Source organism: Notolabrus celidotus, chromosome 19, assembly GCF_009762535.1.
Source record: "Notolabrus celidotus isolate fNotCel1 chromosome 19, fNotCel1.pri, whole genome shotgun sequence".
Classification (NCBI taxonomy): Eukaryota; Metazoa; Chordata; class Actinopteri; order Labriformes; family Labridae; genus Notolabrus; species Notolabrus celidotus.
The window spans coordinates 24963104-24984736 of NC_048290.1; the positions used below are offsets into that span (position 1 = coordinate 24963104).

At 39.9% G+C, this 21633-nt stretch overlaps 2 protein-coding genes across 2 annotated transcripts in view; one reads left to right on the forward strand and one right to left on the reverse strand.

The window, feature by feature from the left end:
- The first annotated feature begins 296 nt into the window (after window positions 1-296).
- Window positions 297-2123, forward strand: rln1 (relaxin 1). The gene is made up of 2 exons (XM_034709782.1): window positions 297-750; window positions 1459-2123. The coding sequence occupies exons 1-2, from the start codon at window positions 555-557 to the stop codon at window positions 1803-1805; spliced, it is 543 nt and encodes a 180-aa protein (XP_034565673.1). The 5' UTR covers window positions 297-554; the 3' UTR covers window positions 1806-2123.
- A 1574-nt stretch (window positions 2124-3697) lies between these two features.
- Window positions 3698-21633, reverse strand: part of LOC117831091 (tyrosine-protein kinase JAK2-like) — a 42719-nt gene continuing 24783 nt past the window's right edge. Inside the window, exons 3-24 of the mRNA XM_034709592.1 lie at window positions 20659-20782; window positions 20433-20553; window positions 19399-19544; window positions 17762-18056; window positions 17459-17578; window positions 15651-15808; window positions 15441-15552; window positions 15012-15198; window positions 14351-14475; window positions 12593-12727; window positions 12358-12445; window positions 11101-11228; window positions 10833-10971; window positions 10487-10638; window positions 9944-10094; window positions 9695-9828; window positions 7675-7864; window positions 7215-7339; window positions 6722-6894; window positions 6297-6414; window positions 5883-5996; window positions 3698-5067 (exon numbers count right to left, since the gene is read on the reverse strand). Of these exons, the coding sequence (XP_034565483.1) occupies window positions 4960-5067; window positions 5883-5996; window positions 6297-6414; window positions 6722-6894; window positions 7215-7339; window positions 7675-7864; window positions 9695-9828; window positions 9944-10094; window positions 10487-10638; window positions 10833-10971; window positions 11101-11228; window positions 12358-12445; window positions 12593-12727; window positions 14351-14475; window positions 15012-15198; window positions 15441-15552; window positions 15651-15808; window positions 17459-17578; window positions 17762-18056; window positions 19399-19544; window positions 20433-20553; window positions 20659-20782 (3143 nt within the window). The 3' untranslated portion in view covers window positions 3698-4959. The remainder of the gene's footprint in view (window positions 5068-5882; window positions 5997-6296; window positions 6415-6721; window positions 6895-7214; window positions 7340-7674; window positions 7865-9694; window positions 9829-9943; window positions 10095-10486; window positions 10639-10832; window positions 10972-11100; window positions 11229-12357; window positions 12446-12592; window positions 12728-14350; window positions 14476-15011; window positions 15199-15440; window positions 15553-15650; window positions 15809-17458; window positions 17579-17761; window positions 18057-19398; window positions 19545-20432; window positions 20554-20658; window positions 20783-21633) is intronic.

Sequence of the window (21633 nt, forward strand, 5' to 3'; positions counted from 1 at the left end):
TACAATCTTTAATATCTTCCCTGTAAAGTGCACAAAAAAGAATAAATGCTTTCAAATCAAAAAAGTTTGAATGAGTAACGTGCACACTGACACCTCACATATATGAACACAACCCTTATATTACTGCGATCGAGAGAACAAAACACCAAGTACGTCATGGTCATCAATCTAAATGACGTGTGTGTGTGTGTGTGTGTGAGTGTGTGTGTGGTGTGTGTGTGTGTGTGTGTGTGTGTGTGTGTGTGTGTTAGAAAAATGGGGAGGAAGGGAGGGAGGGTGACAGCTTGGGTCAAACACACAAGTTGATGCGTAAAGTAGTGACTAAGACTATTGAGGGTACAAGAAGAGGAAACCAAAGTCTGCTCTCCAGCACAAGGCAGCCTCAGACGCGCATCTAATACAACTTCAGCATTCAACAGGCTGCTAAAAAAACTAAAGGAAACAAAAAACAAAGCTCAGAAAGAAGAAAAGGATTTGAAACAGATCTGAGGTGGAGCTTAGCTGACCCTCCTGCTGGCTCATTGTGTTAGTTTGAGGACTAGTGCTGAAGGAAAATGCTGTGGAGATTGAGTCTTGCGCTGGCTGTGGTGTGTGTCAGCGGCATTCGTAGCAGTGTGAAGGCTGATGTGATGAGCAAGCTGATCATCCCGAGGGACTATGGGGTGAAACTGTGCGGGAGAGAGTTCATCAGAGCCGTCATTTTCACCTGCGGAGGCTCCCGCTGGAAACGATCCACAGAAGGGGACTCTGGTGAGTTACCATCACTGATATCTCATCCATTACTTGTACACGGTTATCTTTAATGTAAAACTGATCAGATGAGCTTTGATGTAAAAATGTCCTCTTCAACACATTTATCTGTCATTTTGTTTTTGGTATAGTGTAAGAAATTGATTTCCAGCTGGGCTCTTGATAATCACAGGGATTAAACAGACATGAAAATATAATATAGTTCCATTCAGTTATACATTTCTCCAGAGCCTGTGTCGGATCATAAGTTGTTGCATGTTAAAAGGTTGGGGGCTACAGAGTATTCATTCAACCTTCATTTGTGTAAGTCAAATGTTTGACAGAGCCTCAAATTTCAGCACCAGCTCTTGCTTAATGTTATGGAAAATTACAGTTTCTGTTGTACAATCTACTTAGTCTAAGTTTTTTCCCTTAGTACTGATTAACTTTGGGTTTTGTTTGTTAACCATTTCACTGTTCTAGCACACCAAAAATTAGCAGAACAATTTTCAGTAAAAACATCTATCTAAACTGGTGAAAACTGAAGAATAAAGCTAATTAACTAGTGCAAAAAACAAACAAAATACACTGATTGACTCTTAACATAATAGTAAGAAGCTACCTTTGTTTCGGTGCTGGTAGATGTTTTTCAATTTCATATATTAATCTTGCTTTTCAAATCCAGACTGATGTTGATGTTTCATTTATCCATCTCTTGTCCTTCTCCAGTTCCCTCACAGTGGAGTTCCTTCCGTGACGTTACAGTGGAGGATCGCCATCAAACCTGGCAACCCGCCCCAGAGCTCTCAGAAGATAACCTCACTCCTCCCCACGTTGCCTCCTCTTACTCCCTGGCTGACCTCCTGGCTCTCTTCGGAGCCGGCCAGCATTCGACGAGAGACCCAGAGATGGTGGAGAGGTCTCAGCCATTGATGGCTTGGGGCGAGCAAGACGAGCACCTTGCCGCAGGTGACTGGCTCGTATCGAGCAAGAGGAAGAGGAACTTTTCTCTGGGTGTGGCGGGAAAGTGCTGCAGCCAGGGGTGTACCAAAAATGATATCGGACGCTTGTGTTGAGGCGGGGGAGGGGGTATGGTGGAGAAGGTTGGGATGATGGCAGAGGGGTTGTGATGTGAAGAAGGGGTGATGGGCGGTAAAAGACAGTGGCTGAAACATCCAGGTTATTGTGTAGAGAAATTCACATCTGCTGTTAACAAGGCTGTAGTTAGCAAACACCACTTATGTCTTATTGCACAGAATTAAAACATAGAGATGAATTATTTAAAGAGCCTCATCCCCTTACTTCTACTTCATGTCTGTCAGAATTTCTTTTCTTCTCCTCACTTGTTTAATATTTTGTTTGAGAAAAGATCATGTTCTATTCTGTCTGCTTTTGATCATAGAGAATAAATTTTCAATACTGTATTAAAACTTAACATTGTCGCAGTATCTTTGTGTTTTCAGTGTTGAAGGATTCAGAGCGTTAATCTAAGTCCATGTCTCGCCTGCAGACTAAACACCATTCATAACAACACAAGCCAATATCACACAATAATGTCATTTAGGCTGTTGTGAACGCATTACCAGCCTTTGTTCGCAATGTTACACCTCTCTGATCGCTGAGCACCCCGAGGACTCTGCTGGAATAAAAGGATTTCTTTTAATGTTCTTTTAACCCTTCCTGAAACATTGAAAACACACATTGACAACCTGCACTAAAACAGGAGACACATTTTGTGGGGTAAAAATGTACAGTGATGTTTGCTACACATCCCTGTTTCAATATTTAGACATCAAGTTATTAATGGTAGCTGCGTGTTCGCATCAAATGGAGAGTGAAGTCTCATTAAGCTTCAGTCTTTAGGTGAGGAAAGACAAGTTTACAAAAACAATCCATGTAAGAAAACATTCAGACAGTCCAGGTCATCAGGGTAGATGAAGCTCAGTATGTATGTGTTAAGTACAGTGACTCATTCTGTATATGTATATCATGTACATGCATCTATTTAAGGCCAGCCTTTTATGTAGTTAGAAAGCCTTTGACAGTTGTGAGATGACCACAATTAATCGATTATCGATTAATTGATTGTTAAGAAATTACTCGAAACACACATTTTTGTTATCAATTTTCCGTCACGTGGAACACACATCATGTGGTCTCATATTACACTCATCTATCAGGGAGGTGTTTTAAGTTTAAAGCATGTTTCGATGTGAATCAGCTGTTAAAGGTGTTGCGCACAGCGGAGACGCTCAGCTGGCGGCTGCGCCTGTGCGTCAGGTTTCCACGTGCGCTTTTTAAAAGAGGATCAATACAAAACTGCTGCCAACAGCGACACGGACACAAAGGTTGACTGCTTTAAACAGGATATTTCCCACCTCTGGATACGAAGGCAACAGACAGGTGGGAAATTCTGGTACGCTACATTTACAGACCAGCAACATCAGAGCCGTCTGGGCTTTTCTCCAGCTGGACTGATTATGACCCGGTTGCGCTCCTGGCTGACACCTGACCGAATACACATGATTATTTTTCTCAATAAGAACGAGTAGACAGAAAACTGGACACTGTGAGTCTGAAGTACTTTTCTCTTAGTATTATGAGCCTTCACATTATAAGATTATGTCCGCGGAGAATATTTTAATGAGCCTGATCGTTGATATTCTGCGTGTCAAACGTTTACCCGTATTCAATCCCGTCAGTTATATGCATTTTGTTGCTGTAGAAAATAAAATTTAGGGGGGAAACAACCTATTTGGCATTGTTTTTGACAAAGAATAATGTTTTTTTCAATTAATCGATAATTGATCGTTAACATTTCCAAAAATCGATCACGGAAAATACTTAAAATGTACATCCCTAGTTGTGATTCCTTTGTTTGTTGGAAAATAAGAATTAAAAATGTCTTTCCACAAGTGTGCAGTCCATAAAGTTCAAAGTAGTAAAGCAGCAACAATGAACAAAATCATTTTGAGACTACTGGTGCTTTTATGGTTGACATTAAAACACATATTTACATACACACACACACACACTCAACATGAACATGTTTACATCTTTATATGAACAAAGGAGAAAGAAACAGCTCATTCAAGTTTAAAATCAAGCTTTGTCCAAAAATGAAACAATAAAAGCACTTCCCTTTGTTGTTTTTTATTCTCCATCTTCAGAACAAAACCATTACTCTGATCATAGTATCAGCCGGATGATGGATACTACAGACCGTATGAAATAGCGTTAGGAGCTCAACATTGTATATACAGGTTAGGAAGTAAAAAAATTATACTGCAAAGCCCATGATGAGACATAACTAAACTCTGAGTTCTCACACAGGTTAATGAGGAGTTGTTGCTGACATCATGTAAACAAATAACAGGTAATGTTTCAAGATATGTAGTCCTGGAAAACTTCAAAAACTCAAATAAGGCTCCTTCATCACAGAGCGAGTCCTGTTGTAGAAATCTGACTAAAACATAAGTAGAGGTGTTCATGGTGGGTCTTCTTGTGACAGAGGTATGGTCATTTATTCAGTCTTTATAATGCCGGTCAAAGAGGACCAGAAGATGTCCTGCTTAGTTCTTCTCAGAGGTTTGGCTTCATATAAACAACACAGTCATGTTCAACACTGAGATGGCTTACTCTCTCGCCTCATTTCTTAACACAAATAAAAAGTTTCTCTTTATTTACAACACTTAAAGACAAAATCACAACTTTTTGTTAGTGATTCATCCATTTTTGAACTTTACTGATATGACCTTTAGACTAGAACATTCATCACAAGTTAATCAAAGCAAAGGCAACCACTGAATCGTATAAAAGTATCTTATTTTCGTAATCAATGACTACTGTCAAATACTTTTTTATAAAACACAGTATGTAAAAATAACACAAACAAAACTCTTACGCCATACAGAAATGTTCTTAAAGGCCTCAGAAACAATCTTTTTTGTTGTTGCAGTCAGATGTAGTGTATGAACTTATCAGATCATTTGTAGATTTGATGTGGCCTTAAAAAGACACTGGTAAACTGATAAAATACAAATCCAGCAGATATTGCTAATATTTAACATTCTTGTAATAGTATGACAATATTTACATTTAAAGGCCTGTAAAGTATTGAAAAAAGTATACCTGGGACTTTGAACAGGTAATCATTGTCCTGTTGTTATTTTGAGGACTGTCTCCAGGGAGTCAGGACCTACAGGTCAAAGGTTCAAGAATCAATGCTGCTCATCCGTCCTTGCTTTCTCGTACCGTCTCCACACTAATGATTAATTTCTTGAATGTAGGGCGGAGTCTTGGTTCGCTGTTCCAGCACTCTGTCATGATCTTGTGAATCTGTGGGAAGCATCATAACATCAGAAAAAGAAGATAAAATAAGAGCAAGTACTCAAATCTCCTTCACTGACTGAACTGGTTTCATGCTTTGGAACGTTTAGATATATTTGTTATCAGCACCAGGTTCCTCTGTTCATTTTCTTTCCAAATGAAGTAGTTTTCTTAACTCCCCCCAAAAAACATTCTTGATCAAATGTTTCGCCTTGAGCACAAATCTGCATGGGGCTGTGTCACAAAAATTCAATTAGCGTTTGGATTCCCTGTCTTCCTGAAATGCATCAAAAATGATCCAACCTCCATTAATAAAAACAAGGATACAAAGGTTGCTTTCTTCTCCTCTTCAGGACAGACCAGACAAGGCTTACAATACTTACTTTTATTGTTTTGATGATTTTGGGATTTGCTTATTACAAGTAAACCCCAAGACACTTAGTGTTAACAGTGAAACTGAGACTCACAAGAAACGAACAAGTGCTCCTTAAGGGACATAACACACTAAGACATGATAGTGAATTTCGCTCTATTAAGTCAGAGCAGGTCTCAGTTACACTTACTGTTAACAGTGACACACTAACAAATGACTGTGTTTATTTTGCCAGCATATAGATGTGTGTGTGTGCGTATGTGTATGTGAAGGGGGCTGGGCTTTTTATCGAAACATGTGACTGTTTCTCGTGTTGCTAATTGGGCTGTTAACAATGAAGCACTCAGAAAGCTGGAATTTGTTTATCACTAACCACCGACTTTACTGGAATTTCCAAACTTCTCACAGGTTTTTTTTTGTGGCCTTCTACTGTTTGCAAAGACTTACTGACCTCCTTTGGACAACTGTCCGGTGCAGGGAGTCTATATCCCTGTTTGAGTAGGTCGATCAGATGGTAGACGATCATCTGACCCTGCTTTTCATTTCCCATCTTGTCCATAAACACCTGAAAAGCAGACAAAGAAGTTTGTGTTCCACTTTAGAAAAAAAATAATGAAAAAAGTTTCCACAGCTAAAGCGTTTGTCCCAAAAAATTATTTAAGAAGTGTTTTTTGTTTTTGAGTGCTTAATCAACTGATTTCCTTAACAGCTCTAAATGAAGTCTAATTAAGTCAATTTAATTATATCATTTAGTCAGACAGTTGACTAAGCAATCAGTGGTAAAATGGGAGAATGGTTACTGGACAAAAAACTTAAATTTGGTAATTATTGGAGTTAGAAATAGAAGACTGAGTCAGTGTAGTACCGCTGGTGGGCTGCAGTTCTTATCACTGTAAGTGAAGAGTTCATAGAGGACAACACCGAAACTCCAAACATCTGATGCCACAGAGAACTTGCTCTCTGTCAGCGACTCTGGTGCATACCTGAAAAAATTGAGATCAACGTCAACCCCAAACATATATCAAATAAGATGCACACTGTACAAAATATTATTAAAAAAGTCCAAATGCACACTGATATAAACGCATGACAGAAACAATAGGTACACAGCATCTCAAGATTAGCTACAAAGTGCTATGGTGCTTACTATAGCTGTAACAAAGCTATTTAGAATATTCTCATGGAGCTACTTTATATTTAGTTTACCTCTACCTTTATCAAAAGCAAACCACAAAATACTGAAAATACTTTTTGAACTGTTATTGCACACATGCAGTGTGCCATCCTCACCAGAAGATGGGGCTCTCCCCAGGCTCTCTGACTGTGTAGTACTCTTTGTCCTGCGGCAGCACCTTGGTTAGTCCAAAATCCCCAATTTTCACCCTCATCTCACTCTCCACCAGGATGTTTCGAGTGGCCAGATCTCTGTGGATGTACCGCTTAAGGGCTAGATAGTCCATACCCTAAATAACATAATCACACCAACAATAAATAGATTGTATGAGCACTTAAAGTGATACCAAATGATTTACGCAGCTTAGCAGTACATTTTTTATCATCCCCATTATCTTGATGATTGTTTTGCTTTTAAAAAAACGAATAAAAATCAAAATAAGTTCACATAAAAAGTAAAAAGAGACCATATTTATTATATGTCTATATGCTCTGACACATTTCATTACTTACAAAGGCAACACATACCACTAGAAATCCACATCTCAACCTGACATTGTTATTGAACTGCTGATCTCTGAGGTCGGCACCACCTGCTTCAATATATTACCTTGCAAATCTGTGATGCATAGTGCAGCATTTTCGTGGAATCAAAGCGGTCCTTGTGTTTGATGAGATAATCTCTGAGGCTGCCGTAGGGGAGATACTCCATGATCAGCCGTAAGTTCCTTCGTCCTGCAAGAATAAAGAAGTTAGCTGCGATACTTAAGGGAGGTAATATGACGTGGGAGCAGGGAAGTGGAGGCCTCTGCAGAGGTACAAATGAGAAAATCAAGATTTATGTGTGTCATGGGCACAGTCATTGACACCCTAGGCAGCAAGTTTGGGACCTCTAAAGACATTATGATATGTAGGAAAATCTATCTGGGCGGTTGAATAAAGGAACATTTGTCGGTTGAACGAGCCAGTGAGGGAAAAAAAGTGAGGAGCCAGTGAGGAAATGACACATCACACTCATTATTGCAGTAGCTACTTCATGTTGCACATAAAGAAATCGATCATGCTCATACCTGCACTGTAGCAGACTCCTTTGTATTTAACGATGTTTTCATGGTGGAGGGATTTGAGGATCTCGATTTCCCGCTCGAAGTCTCGGAGATGCTCGGCTGTGCTGTGCTGCAGCTTCTTCACAGCCACCACCTCTCCTGTGCTGTCCTGCAGGGGGTCGTACCTGCACATCTCCACGCTGCCAAAGTTCCCCTGCACATAAAGATTGTAATAAAGATCAGAGGGACATCGGTGGAGGATTCTCAAATAATTTGGGCATTTCTCTGAGAAATGACCCACACGTCCTACTGCTCAGAAGACTAATGGAGGAGATAAAGAAGAATAGAAGGATATTAGAAATTAAATATATGAAATGGAAAATATTACACTGAAAATCAGAAATGAATTCCATATTTTGAACAAAGATGGAAATAATCAGAGAGGAACACACTGTGTAATATCTCTTATGAGCCTCTGGTTGTAAGTAAGCATTAACATGACCATATAGTATTACCTGTACTCATGTTTTTTTTTTTACATGTATATATACAGTATTTATGCACAAAGCTGTGTTCTTTATGTACCTACATGAACCTTGGGTAACTGGCTGTCACTCCAACACCAATAGTAATCTATCCTCATACCTAAATGTATTCTATCAGCGAGATGCTAAACATTGAATGAGAGTTTAGATCAGTGTAATCAGCATCTTCACTGATTGTTAGTTCAGCCTTGTTTGCTTGTTTTATTGCTGGTGTTTTTTTGTCTTATTTTTACATTGATGCTCTGTAATGTCATATCATTTCTTAAAATGTTTTACAACCTCCCCAAAGATCTGAGGAATACAGAATTAACAGACTGTTTATGGCTTTGTTATGTAGTTGCTAGTCAGTAGTTTCATTGGTGCCTTCCCACAAAGGAAGAGTCGAAATTAATAATGTCATAAAACAAAAGAAAACCAGCTTTCTTTAGAGGCCACTGAACATGCCTGATGATGTTCCCACATTATCATAAGAGTCGTACTACTGTGTTTTATAAATCATCTGAAAGCTGCATTCCCATTACCCAGAAAACAAAAAGGAGGGTGGCCATATTATCCAGCTTTTCCATGGGAGGTCTTTAAAATTCTTGAACAAATATATTTGTGTGAAAATAGCTCAGAAGGAATTGACCCAAAGGAAAGTCGTGTGGCGGATTACAAAGCTTGTTGGGATTGGATTACAGTTTTTAACCATGACTGATGTTTTGAGGTTTCTGGAGTGCTTAATACATGATTACTCCTTGTGGCACAATGGCTATGCACCATTATGGTTTTGTTCACCACTTTTCTGATTATCATTATGTCTTACAGCAAAGCTAAAGTACGACTGTACATGCAGTACAGGTCGCATAAGATGAGTTGGATGTGTTTGTTGCTGTTTTTTAACACTACGCCGAGCCGGCTGCTCCTTGTTTTAATGAGAAGACAATAAGTGAAGAGAGGGAGCAGCATGATAATCAGGGAAATACAACTTGATCTGATTGTAACAAGGCGGTCACATCCTTAAGAACAAATTAATGCGCCCACACTTCCCCGCACAGTCCAGCCTGAGGGTGAAGAATATTTAGTGAATGTGGCTGAAGCCATACGTCAGATTGTCTGCTCTGTGGCTCAGCCCTGGAAGGTTTCACATCGTGATCAACTCATTTCAGTAAAACACCCCTCGTGATGAGAAATTAAAACATGTGCACTTGAGCACATTACATTAACAATCTCAAAGAGTCAAATCAAAAAGAGACGGAATATATTGACCAATCAGCCATGACATAATGGACACCTTTCTAGCAGAACCAGCGTTAACTTCTTCAGCAGTTTGATAAGAGCTGACCTTCGCTCACCACACACATCAGTGAGCCTTGGTCAAATGCTCACTTGCTGCTCAACAGATCCCACTTTCGGACAGGTCACATTGTAACATGAGGATACAGGTTATTCACGTCACCCACCAGTGGTCATAAAGTTATGGCTGATCAGTGTATTTATTGTGTGTGTGCATGTCTCACTTTGCCTAGCTGCTTCAGGAAGATGAGGTGCCGCTCTTCAAACTGGGCCGGCTCACGGCTCTCAGAGGCCCATGGGAAGCCGGAGCCTCTTGTCCTGTTGGGCACCATATCACTCTCTACCAGCAGCTCATAGTCTGCAACAAAGTTATGTAAAAACTAGCGAGTGTACTGTATGTATAACCATGTGATCAACATGATGTGAGGATCTTGCCTCTGATGCTGAATTTGAATGAGGATGTTTCGTCCTACCTGGTGTGAAGAGGCTGTTTAGATCCCTGATCACTGCCCTGAAGGAGGGTCGGTGTAGGGGCTCGTAGTCCATACAGCTGTTGATCAGATTAGCCAGCTCTGTCCATTTAGGAGCGGGCAGCTGGTGCCTGTCCTCGTAGAACAAGATCTTCTGAAGAGGCAAAGTACAAAAGTGAGGGTTTAAAAATATGTATATTGTTTTTCAAGGAGAAGGGTGTCAGAATAATGAATGACTGTATTCTTGCCAATTGTTCTTTGAAAAGATAAACTCTGCTCTCACGTCTGTGCAGTAAAATGAACCAGTTGGCTTAGCTTAGATAGATTGATACATCTTTGTCCTTAGCCAGGAAATTTGTTGTCACCGTCTGTACAAGTATACATACATAAAACATAGATAATAAACAATAAACAATAACATGGTTTTTGGCCGGGAGCAGTCGGATGATTTATTTCAATTTTTTTTCCCAAAGTGTTTAACTATTCCTTTAACACAGTTCAATAAAAGTAAGTATACAATATTGCTCTACTGTTTGTGTCTCAGACCTTGGAGCAGTCCAGGGTGCTGAGCGGTTTGTCTCCACCACTGCAGATCTCCCAAAGAGTGGTCCCAAATCCCCACTTATCAGTGGCTAAACTCAGGTTTTGGCTGTTTTCAATGCACTCAGGAGAAATCCACGGGATACGCTCAACCAGAACTGAAGGACGGATGCGAGGAGACACAGATACACAGAGAGAAGGAGATACAAAAGGTTTAAGATCAACAGCGAGGGAGGTTCAAATAAAAAGAACGCAACAAAACCTTGGTGAGCATTGTTCACACACATCATCACGCAGGTGTGACATCTGCGTCATCTCACATCAGATCAGTGCAAGCACCCGTTAGTCTCACCTTCTCGAGGCAGCACAGTGATTCTGATTCCCGGATCACTGAGTTTGATGAAGGGCATGTTACCCATCATCCTATCCTCCTCTCTGATCAACAGAACATTCTTAGCACATATGTTTCCATGGATGAGATTCTTATCCTCCTGGAAGCATAAAATGGTAGAATTAACAGATTTATTACCATAACGTCAGCAGATCGCTAAGATGTGACTGAGGAAGCACTATGCTGATCATGTCCGACTGCTTTCTTTTTTTCCCTTTTCTTTTATTACCAGGTAGTGCATGGCCCAGGCCAGCTGCTTGGCCACTTCCAGCTTCCAGGTGATGTTAACACAGCTTTTATTCTTTTTTAGGTAGGTGTCCAGAGACCCAAATTTACCGTACTCCTGCACCATCATGTCTGAAAACAAACAATACACTCATTAAAAACCGAATGTTTGCTTTTGTGATGATTATATTGAGAGGACATGATGGAGAATATTGGTGGAACACTGAGAGGAGAGAGAGAGAAGATCGTTCTGTTTTGTATTATATTGTATCACATCATACCCCTTTGTATCGCATTGTATTGTATCATATCGTACAGTACCTTATCATTTAGTGTTGTATCGTTTTGTATTGTATCCTATCGTGTCTTTTTGTATTGTATTGTATTGTATTGTATTGTATCGTATCATTTTGTATCGTATTGTTTTGAATATAGTTTTGAATCGTATGGTTTTGTATCATATTATTCTGTATCGTATCATTTTGTATTGTATGTTTTTTTATCGTATTTTTATAAACTTCAGTCATTAAATGTAGCATTTCTGACTTATACAAGTTATTAAGCAACATACATTACAGCATTTAGATATCAAGAAGTGTCATTTCAATGTAATTAAAGTACCAAGAAGCCATACAAAGGCATCAAAACAGAGATTGTTTCAATAAAATTGCTGACAGGACATCCCTGACCTGCATACAAGCCCCTCCTCTCCCCCAAGGCTTTGCTTTCAGCTCCACAGATGCCTGATTTATATAAGGAAAGGACCAGTCTGACACTCCAGTGGCAATAATTTGTTTTGGATGTGTGATTAAAGTCTTTTCTTTCTTACGGTCTTTGTTTCTCTATCGTGTCTTTTTTTTTTGCTGCACTCAAAAACACTTTTTCTCCTGAGGGTTTAAGTCTAATCAAAGGTCAGGAAAAATGTTTTCTCTCTGTGATAACCTAAAGTGATGTCAACAGATTGTTTTAAGTGGGAAATTTGCTTCACTTTTTCAGAAGAATAACAGGGTTCCTTTGAATTCACACACGGCTGTTCCCTCATCACAGCATTACATAGCAAACGGACTGCCAAATGGAGGACAGCCTAAATCATTACTTTCTATTACTTTTCACCAATGCTGTCCAGTAGAGTGTGTGTGTGTGTGTGTGTGTGTGTGTGTGTGTGTGTGTGTGTGTGTGTGTGTGTGTGTGTGTGTGTGTGTGTGCGTGTGCGTGTGTGTCTGCGTGTGTGCGTGTGTGTGTGTGTGTGTGGTGTACTTACTCTCATCGCCACAAACACACATGCCATAGTTGAGGAGTAAGTGTTTGTGTGAGAGCTGGCTCATCATACTGGCTGCTTCATAGAATGACTAAAAGAGAGAACATCAGTGGAAATATTCTTATCAGCTTATCTCTTCTTATCGCCTGACCCCGAAGTGATAAAAAAAAATTGGCCCAAAAAAGTATTCATTCAGATCCACATACTGACTCACTTTATCACTTACTCACTCACTGACCTCTGAAAAGTTGCGTTGAGCCTTGTCCAGGATTTTGATAACAACATCTATCTGGTGTATCTCTCCGTAATCTCTTAACTCCTTCTTCACGCCGCAGAAGATCTTGGTGAACGTTCCTTGGCCCAAACTCTCTTTCTGAAAACACAAGAGTTCTGTGTTAATTTAGGAGACCTACTTTGGAAAGGAAATGGAGTGGGAGTGCATCCTCTACTTGATTTTTGTCAGATATAATTCCCTGACCAATACCATCAATCTGAAATTAATGTTTGGCAAAGTCTTCTGGTACTAAGGTTACAGGATAAAACACTATTTCATTTTTATTACAAGACGAGCATTCTCAAGAAACATCACCAGAATCAGAATTTATTTAGCTTAAACAGAGTTGACTTAACTCAGAGATCAGTGAGAGGAAACGTTTTTTTACAGATAAACTCTCAGCTCTCTGGTTATTGAAAAGTCTTCTGTGGTTTTCCTCTAACAGACATTTTGTTCAAAAGTTAGATTGCTCAAAACACAGAAAACCTGCTGCGACGGAAATGCTTCAGACTCACTGAAAGCACACACTGCCACATTTACACCTACAATTTTCTCACACATGTCCGCGGGTACTGCTAGTGACGCTACACTGCTTAAGATAGATCCATGAGAAGGTCTTTTTTTATCTGTAGGAACCTGACTTTGACAACAGACTGAAGTATCAGTGTTTTAACACCATTACACAGACAGTGACCTCCCACTTACAGTTGTGCTCATAAGTTTACATACCCTGGAAGAATTTAGGATTTCTTGGCCATTTTTCAGAAAATACGAATGATAACACAAAAACTTTTCTTTCACTCACGGTTAGTTGTTGGGTGAAACAATTTATTACCAAACAACTGTGTTGTCATTTGCGTAGTAATGGCTTTCTTCTGGCGACTTGACCATGCAGCCCATTTTTCTTCAAGTGCTTCCTTATTGTGCATCTTGAAACAGCCACACCACTTTTCTTTTAGAGAGTCCTGTATTTCAGCTTAACTTTTTTGTGGTTTTTATTTGAATCCCGAACAATTTTCCTGGCAGTTTTGGCTGAAATTTTTGTTGGCCTACCTGACCGTGGTTTGATCAAGTCCTTGGACATATTTTTATATCCCTTCCCTGTTTTATGCAGTTCAATTACCTTTCCCTACAGATCCTTTGACAAGTTATTTGCTTTCCCCATGACTCAGAATCCAGAAATGTCAGTGCAGCACTGGAGGAAAAATGCATGGTCTGTCAGGAGCCCAGAAACTCACTGACCTTTTATACACACACTGATTACAAGCAAACAGATCACAGGTGAGGATGGTTACCTTTAATAGCCATTCAAACCTGTTTGTGTCAACTTGTGTGCATGTTATCAGGCCAAAATAACCAGGGTATGTAAACTTTTGATCAGGGTCATTTGGGTAGTTTCTGTTGTCATTATGATATAAAAAGAGTAAACACAGTTGTTTGACAATAAATGGATTCACCCAACCACTAACCATGAGTGTAAAAAAAAGTTTTTCTCTTCATTCATATTCTCTGAAAAATGGCCAAAAAAAATCACAAATTCTGCCAGGTTATGTTAACTTTTGAGCACAACTGTAAGTACAGCTCACGTTTGTCAATCTAAAACATTAACCCATTAAAAACAAGATATTGCGTCTTCTTTAAAAAAAAAAAGTACACGTGGAGAGAAAAAGATGAAAAACTAATCGAACTTCTAACACTGATTTCATAGAGGGATTATCGTACAAACACGAGGTCTTCTTTCCGAATCTTGTGGAACACCATCTGGCTGATGTTGTGTTTGTGGAGTGAGGGGGACAGTGGAACCTCTTCTCCTTGGTTATTTCTACACACCAGCAGGTTGGATTTGTCTGAGGAAAGATAAAAATGAGGACACAAGTTATCCCATCACACTATCACATGTGGATACTTAAAAGGCTTTGCTTTAAAGTGTGACACTGTTGGTTGTAAAATTTTAGTCAAAATGAGACAGCTATTGTAAAGTTACACTGTTTAGTAAGAAATCTTTATCATGACTGAAAGCTTTTTGTCTGACACTTACTTTGCTCGGTCACAATCTTTTTGTCAGATGGAAACCTCGGGGGTAATCAATGACTCATCAGTTTTCATCAGCAACTTGATCAAATCCCTACAGAGATCTAATAGTGATGTGCTGAGTCAGAGCTGATCTAATTTTCTACCTATTTACAACATGAGACTAAATCTGCTTCAATACAGTCCATACTATAATAAAGCATAGTGCAACACCACTGAAATAAAATCAATACATCACTGTCAGTGACTAAAATACCAGGCTGAAAATAAGACATTTATCTAATAGAGCGGAAAGGTCACAGTAACTGTGGAGACTCATAAGGAGAGCACCCCTGCAAGGGAACACACTGACCTTTGGGGGTTGGGGGGCAGCATCTGATCAGCTGGAATGTGTATCCATCAGTGCGCAACGCCTCCTTTTGGTAGCAGTGGAGGAGTTCCCTGAGAGAGCCGAAACTCCTCTTGGCACCACTCAGGATGAACTCACCCGCCTCCGTCTTCAAGATCTGACAGTGCTTGTAGTCCACCATGGCCTCACACTGAAGGTTACAACAGAAGATCTGAATTTAGCTGTGCTAAATATGGAAACAATAATATCTTCAGGGATCCAAATCTCCACACTCTGGCCTTGTTTTTATAGTCATGTTGCATCAGCCAATGCAAGGGTAATAAGGGTACTTTGATTCAGAGGTCATGAGATGCAGATTTGACTTTCTAACATGTTTAAATCAACAAATATTGTGAACTTCTCATTGACAAAGACAATATCTTCACAACTCACCCCCACCACAAACGACATGAAGAATTTGTCATAGTCCCTGGGGCTGCAGCGGAGGATGTACAAGCCTTGGTGGTTACCAGAGCGACGCAACTTACCAATCGTAAACTCCATCCTGTGATCAAAGAGAGAGAGACTGTGGTTGTGGAAGTTCTGTGGTTGTTGGTGCACGAGTAGATATGTCAAATGTAGCTTTGCATGCGTGACACTCACGACACAGGGCCGTGGCAGTAGCTCTGAATGCACTCCAGGAGTCTCGGGGAAGCTACTTCTTTACACAGGTAATGATGAGGGTCTGCAACCAGTCTGTAATACCCGTCAACTAATGACACGAATGACAGGGCCACGGAGAGCGAGTGAAACTCCAGTTCCTTTGAGGACAGACACACAGACAGAGAATGAAATCAATTATTCAGTACCTACTTTTAGCTTTACAATAATTCAAATTATGAACATTCAATCCATGTATATGTGCAAATAAGCATAACTTATAAAGATTATCACAGAGATAACTTAATTTGCTTCTTATTCCTTCAACAGCCATTAGTGTGTTTGGAATTTGGCTCAATAAAGACCTACAACGATTTGATGATCTATTCTTTGACAATCACTTCACTTGTTTTCTCAACTGAACAAAACCTTTCATATCCCCAGTACACCCTTCTTTATATGATTTACAGATGCTACATTATTTACTGCAGCCAATTCAGCTGATATCAGGTATCATTTCAAACATCTACAAACTTATTTCAGAGCTGCACTGCCCCTCAGTAGCAGCTATAAGAACAGTAGCTATTGCTGGAACTAGGTTCTACTCTTACAGACAGCACATTGGTATCAATCCTAAAACTGATACATGAGTTAAATGTATAGGTGATAGGAGAGGCGTATGGTGTCGGGACCTGTCAGTCTGAACATCAATTGCTTTATCATGAATGATAATAAAGGCCACATCTAGGATGTCTAAAGACCTCCAGACAGAAAGTATAGCATGTTTTTCTTTTTCTTTCTGCCTTCTACGATGTTTTTTGTCATGTCTGTGATGGTGACCAATCAGAGCACAGAGTGCTCCGTCAAGCAAAAGTCATGAGCATAGAAGAGTGAAAGAAGAATGATGACATTGGTGCAGTGAGATGGAACAATGGGACAGAGAAACCGTTATTCAGCTCTGGAAACAACATCCCTGCCTTTATGATGTGTCGTCAAATCACGAAAGAGAAAAGTGTTCGCAAACAATGGTAGACGCACTTCAGCAGCATGATGAGTAACTGCAGCTAACATATCCAGTTATCATCATTACGTCAGTCGTGGGGTACTACTGGGTAGTCTGCCATGTCTATCAGTCAAGTCACGACACAGATTTATGGCTCTCTGATCGCCTAATCTGACCAACACCTCTCTCACAATCGACCACCAATCTGTGCCAAACCGTGTGACTGCTTTCTTCTGAAGACATTCAGTATTGGACTTACCAAAAGCAAAACTTATTGGCTTGACGTGTTGGCTTTTATGTCATAGCTGGCCCATTAGCTATGTTTAAAGATCCTGTGTCTCCTTGTATTTGCACTGGTTTAGGAGCTCAGTGACATCTTTCTAGAGAATATCTGTTGCACTATCCAAGGAGCCGAGAATCCTTTTTTAAGCTTTATCTTTTTCTTTTTCTTTTTTTTTCTAATTTCCAGTTACATTTATTCAAATGTTATTAATTCATGTGTTTTTCTTTTAGTTTTTTGTTTTTAAGAGGGTTGGAAAGTTCAATTAGGGATGCGAATGCCACTATGCTTCTTTTGGATGTTGCTAAGAGGGAAATAAAACATCATAATTCATCCTCAACTAAAAGATCTTCCAAGGAAAAGGAAAGTTAGATTTTCCTGTTCTCCCAAGCTGTCTCGACAGATTGATGTTCCTGTTCCTTTGGTTCTATTATAAACTCTGTGATCATTTCAACATGCCCAAAAGAGAAGAAAAAAGCTGAGCAGAGATTTTGGTTCCCTGGCAGAAGAGTCCGCTGTTTTCTGTACCAGGGTATTGTTGTTCTGTCTGGTGAGGGTCACTACCCGACTCTCCACAGAGCCTTCCTTATTGGCCTGTTTAATGCTGATGTCTATCATCTCTGGGAAGTCACAGTATGTCTTCAGCTCCTGGAGACACCAAAAGAGAACAAAACAGTGGTTTGCATTTGTATTAGATAAGGAAGCATGCACACACAAGCAGTCTCGTTGTTACTGGCAATTTAAAACCACTCCTAGAGCTCCATCTATTGGTGAACAAAAACAGACATCACACTGTGACAGAATTCATTAAGAACTCGTCTCTGCTCTCACCTCCTCTGCTCCCTTCTCCTCTTTCCCTTCTGACCACTGGATGCCCTTGTCGCCCATGACGACGATGGTAACCTCCTTTGCTGAGAGGTCTGTGACTTTGAAGCGCTCAGAGTAGAGGGAGGGCAGCAGCATCTCCAGGCTCATCAGGTATTTGAGCCTCAGGTTAGACACTGTGGCCTTACATTCACTGAACTGCTGGATGAATTTCTTGAAGCGGTAGCGGATCCTCTTTCTGGTCAAGATGTTATATTCCTTGATGCGATCTTGCATGCATCTTGGCAGGAAGGACTTGTAGCTGAGAGCAGGGAGGGTTGTTTGACAAAGATGGAAGATAATTAGAAAGAGGAGAGGATTTGAAAAATAAATACTAGTGAAGGCAAAGGACTCAGGAAAGTTAAAAGATTGGACACTAAAGAGGGTTTGTGCATATAAAACATTTATAAAGAGCTCTGACTATGAGGGGTGAAGTGTCTGTCACACTGTTCTACATTATTTTACTTTACCATGAGTTGCACCACATGTACACCAGGATAACAGTGAGCTTTTCACATTGTTTAGGAGATACATGAGATCCAAACCATCTAGATAAAAAGGGTTCAAAGTCCTTTGATTGGGAACAAATATTCTAGGGAATGACAAATATTTTTACTTGGTGATAAAATGATTTACTTTAAAAAGTGACCCTTTAATCTTTCGACTTTCAACCGAATGACGTGGATACAACAGCTGTTAAAACATGGAAACAGTTCTCATGAATGCATCTTGGTTTATCTTTTTAATATAATGTCAAAATATAGTCCTCAGAAAGGTCTTTAATAACTCTTTAATCTTTAAGAACTACAGGCATTTGCGAGAGATGCATTCAACTGAAAGTCGCCAGTTGACAGGGTCACCATTTACAGCACATCAAGACAATAACCAATGTTAGGCAGTTAACCTACAAAAATGACTTGTGGGTCAACTTGGAGCGGCAAGGAAGTCTGAACATATATATATTGAACATATTGTCAGACGCCTCTCACAAAAATACAGACGTTTACAAACTTGTGATACAGCACACAAGAGAGGCTTTAAGGGGAGAAGTGCCAGAATAGCTTAGCATCAGAATTATCTGAACTTAACCAGCTGTTAAAACAGTGTTATGAGTCAAGTAGCTTTTTGTTCTGGTTGCTGGGTTGTTATGTTCTCACTCAAACAAACTGCTCCAGGTTTAATTTGAGGCAAAATGAGGCCACCTCTTCTTGGCTATCTTAGCTTGCTTGTTTTCTTCGGCTTCAGAGTGCGATTGCTGCATTCACATATGTCTAAACGATCCAGGTCGAGGGTTTGTTTGAGAACAATGTCTCAAACAATCTAGGTGTGACGTGTTTTACACATTACGTCCTTTATATGAGCCAGGGTGCAGAGAGTGAGACCAAATTGTTTTCATCATTACCACTACAAGAATCAAATCCTCTAATGGGGCCTTGAATAAGTAATATGATTGCTATAGTCCCAAACACTGACTAACACTAGTAACACCAACTAGTGGTAGGTTTAGACCTAGTATTCAAACAGTAGAGCATCATCGATACTAACCTCACCGATTGTTTCAATTCAAAATATGTAAAACCAGTGCATAAGTGAGTGCATCCTACCTGGTGTCACTGCAGATGTTCAAAGGTGACTGTCCGCTCTCTTTGGCGAGCCTCATCATGTCCAGCACTGCTATGCCCAGACACTCCTCCTGGGCCTCGTGGCTCACTGGGATTTTAATCCAGCCATTCAGGAAGTCACTGCGCCACTGGAGAAGCCAAAAAAAATTTAAAATGGAATGGGCGAGGGGTACTAAAAGATGCTCTATTTCTTCCCAAGAGGAAGACTGTGTGATTGCTCATGCCCAAACATGGCTGTGAATGTAGAGTGTGAGGATAAATATTACCACAAGTTTGGAGAAACAAGGAAGATATGCATTTGGCATATTTTTACAACCATTTTAGGTTATAAGTTTGAGATGAACACCCTTTTCAGCCAAATTAACTTTAACCACAAAGATAATGAAATATTTTTGCTATCTGAATATTTTTTTGTAGCGAAAAAGAGTTTAAAGTGAAAACTTGAATCAATATTTCATTAATTAACTGCCTTGTGTCCTTGTGATGTTTGGCCTTCTTGTAATAACAACCAGTTAAGTCTGTTTATACTCATCACACATGGTGTCAATGTGGCAGCAGAGATAAAACCGAGCATGTCACAGAGCATCATTTGTCAAGTTCACATAAGCATGTGGGAGAGTAGAAAACCAGAAACAATTAAAACTTACACACACAGTCATTTTCATAAACTGAAGCGCAGACCTACCCTTCTTACTCATTTGTTCTTTTTAAACACTCTTAAGACCCCACATCCTGTTTTCAACTTACACAGCAGAACAACAGGCAGACTAGCAGACAGTCACAGAGAGAAGAAAAGCAAGCGTCCTTTATTCCCCACCACCCAACATCTGTACTTATCATTATATTACAAAAAGCACAGTAGGAAGTAGACTTTTAAGGGTGCAGATTTGCTACAGTGTGTGGAAATCTACAAGTCATCCAGACTGATAATGTGCTCTAGTTTGTTTTAAATAAAAAAAGCTCAGCAAAGAATAAAGAAAAGTCTTGATTATGAGGTGCAAAACAAAGGGACTTACCTGAAAAAATTGGTAAGCCATGACACAATCATCCATCACAGGGCTTTCCCTCCCTTTGGCCAAACCACAGCGGTGGGCATACAAAGAATTGCTATTGTTGTACCAGCCTGGAAAATAGTATCTGTGCAGAAAAGGAGACCAGATAGTTTAGAGTAAGAAACATAATCTGTAGCTTCAAATAACAACATGAAAAGCCTGAAATGAGGAAATGAGAAAGACTATTGACCTGATTCTGAAGAGCAGCTTCTCGCTGGCTGGTTGGTCTAGTTTAAAGATGTGATTCGGAGGGAACCATATTTGGTCGCTCTCATTCATCAGGCCAAACAAGCCGAGGTACACGGGTGCAATCCCTGTAAAGACAGAAAAAAACAATCATAGTTTACTATCGACACGGACAGTTTTATTGTGGAACAAGGACACATCCAAGTTACTAAAATTTAACTCTGACTTATGGATCCAAAAAAACTTCAAAAACCTGGAAGAGAATGCTTCCATTTTTTGTTAAAACTACTCTAGAGCATCATTACAGTCATATTACACTTTCAGCCAGAAAATCGTAGACAGCATTAACAACATAACACTTCCCCAACAGTGATGTCAAAACATTCACAGCTCCCAAGTTAGACTGAGGTGAAGTGGGAAATGGTCCTATGGTCTGAAGAATCAAAATTTGACTTTCTTTTTGGGAATCATGGACGTCGCATCTTCTCCTCTTAAGAGGACAGGGACTACCCGGCTTGTAACTAGTGCACAGTTCAATAGCCAGCATCCGTAACAGTGTGGGGATGCATAAGTTCCCCTGGCTTACACATCTAGGAAGGCACCATTAATATATAAATGTTATAAAGAAGTTTTGGAGCATCACATGCTTCCATCAAGACAACGTCTTTTTCAGGAAAGACCTTGTATATTTTAACATGCCAAACCATGTTATACATGTGTTATAACAGCGTGGCTCTGTTGTAGGAGTGTCCAGGTACTCAACTGGCCTGCAACACAAACATTTGGCGCATGAAAACTAAAATAAGGACAAAGAAGACCCCAAACTGATGAACAAGAAAAAGAAAGGGGCAACATTTCGCTCTCAAAACTCCAGAAACTGGTCTCCTCAGGTCCGTTCCATTTACAGTGTTGCTTAAAGAAGAGGTGATGCAACACAATGGTAAACATGTCTGTCCGAATAGTTTTCAAACATGTTGCT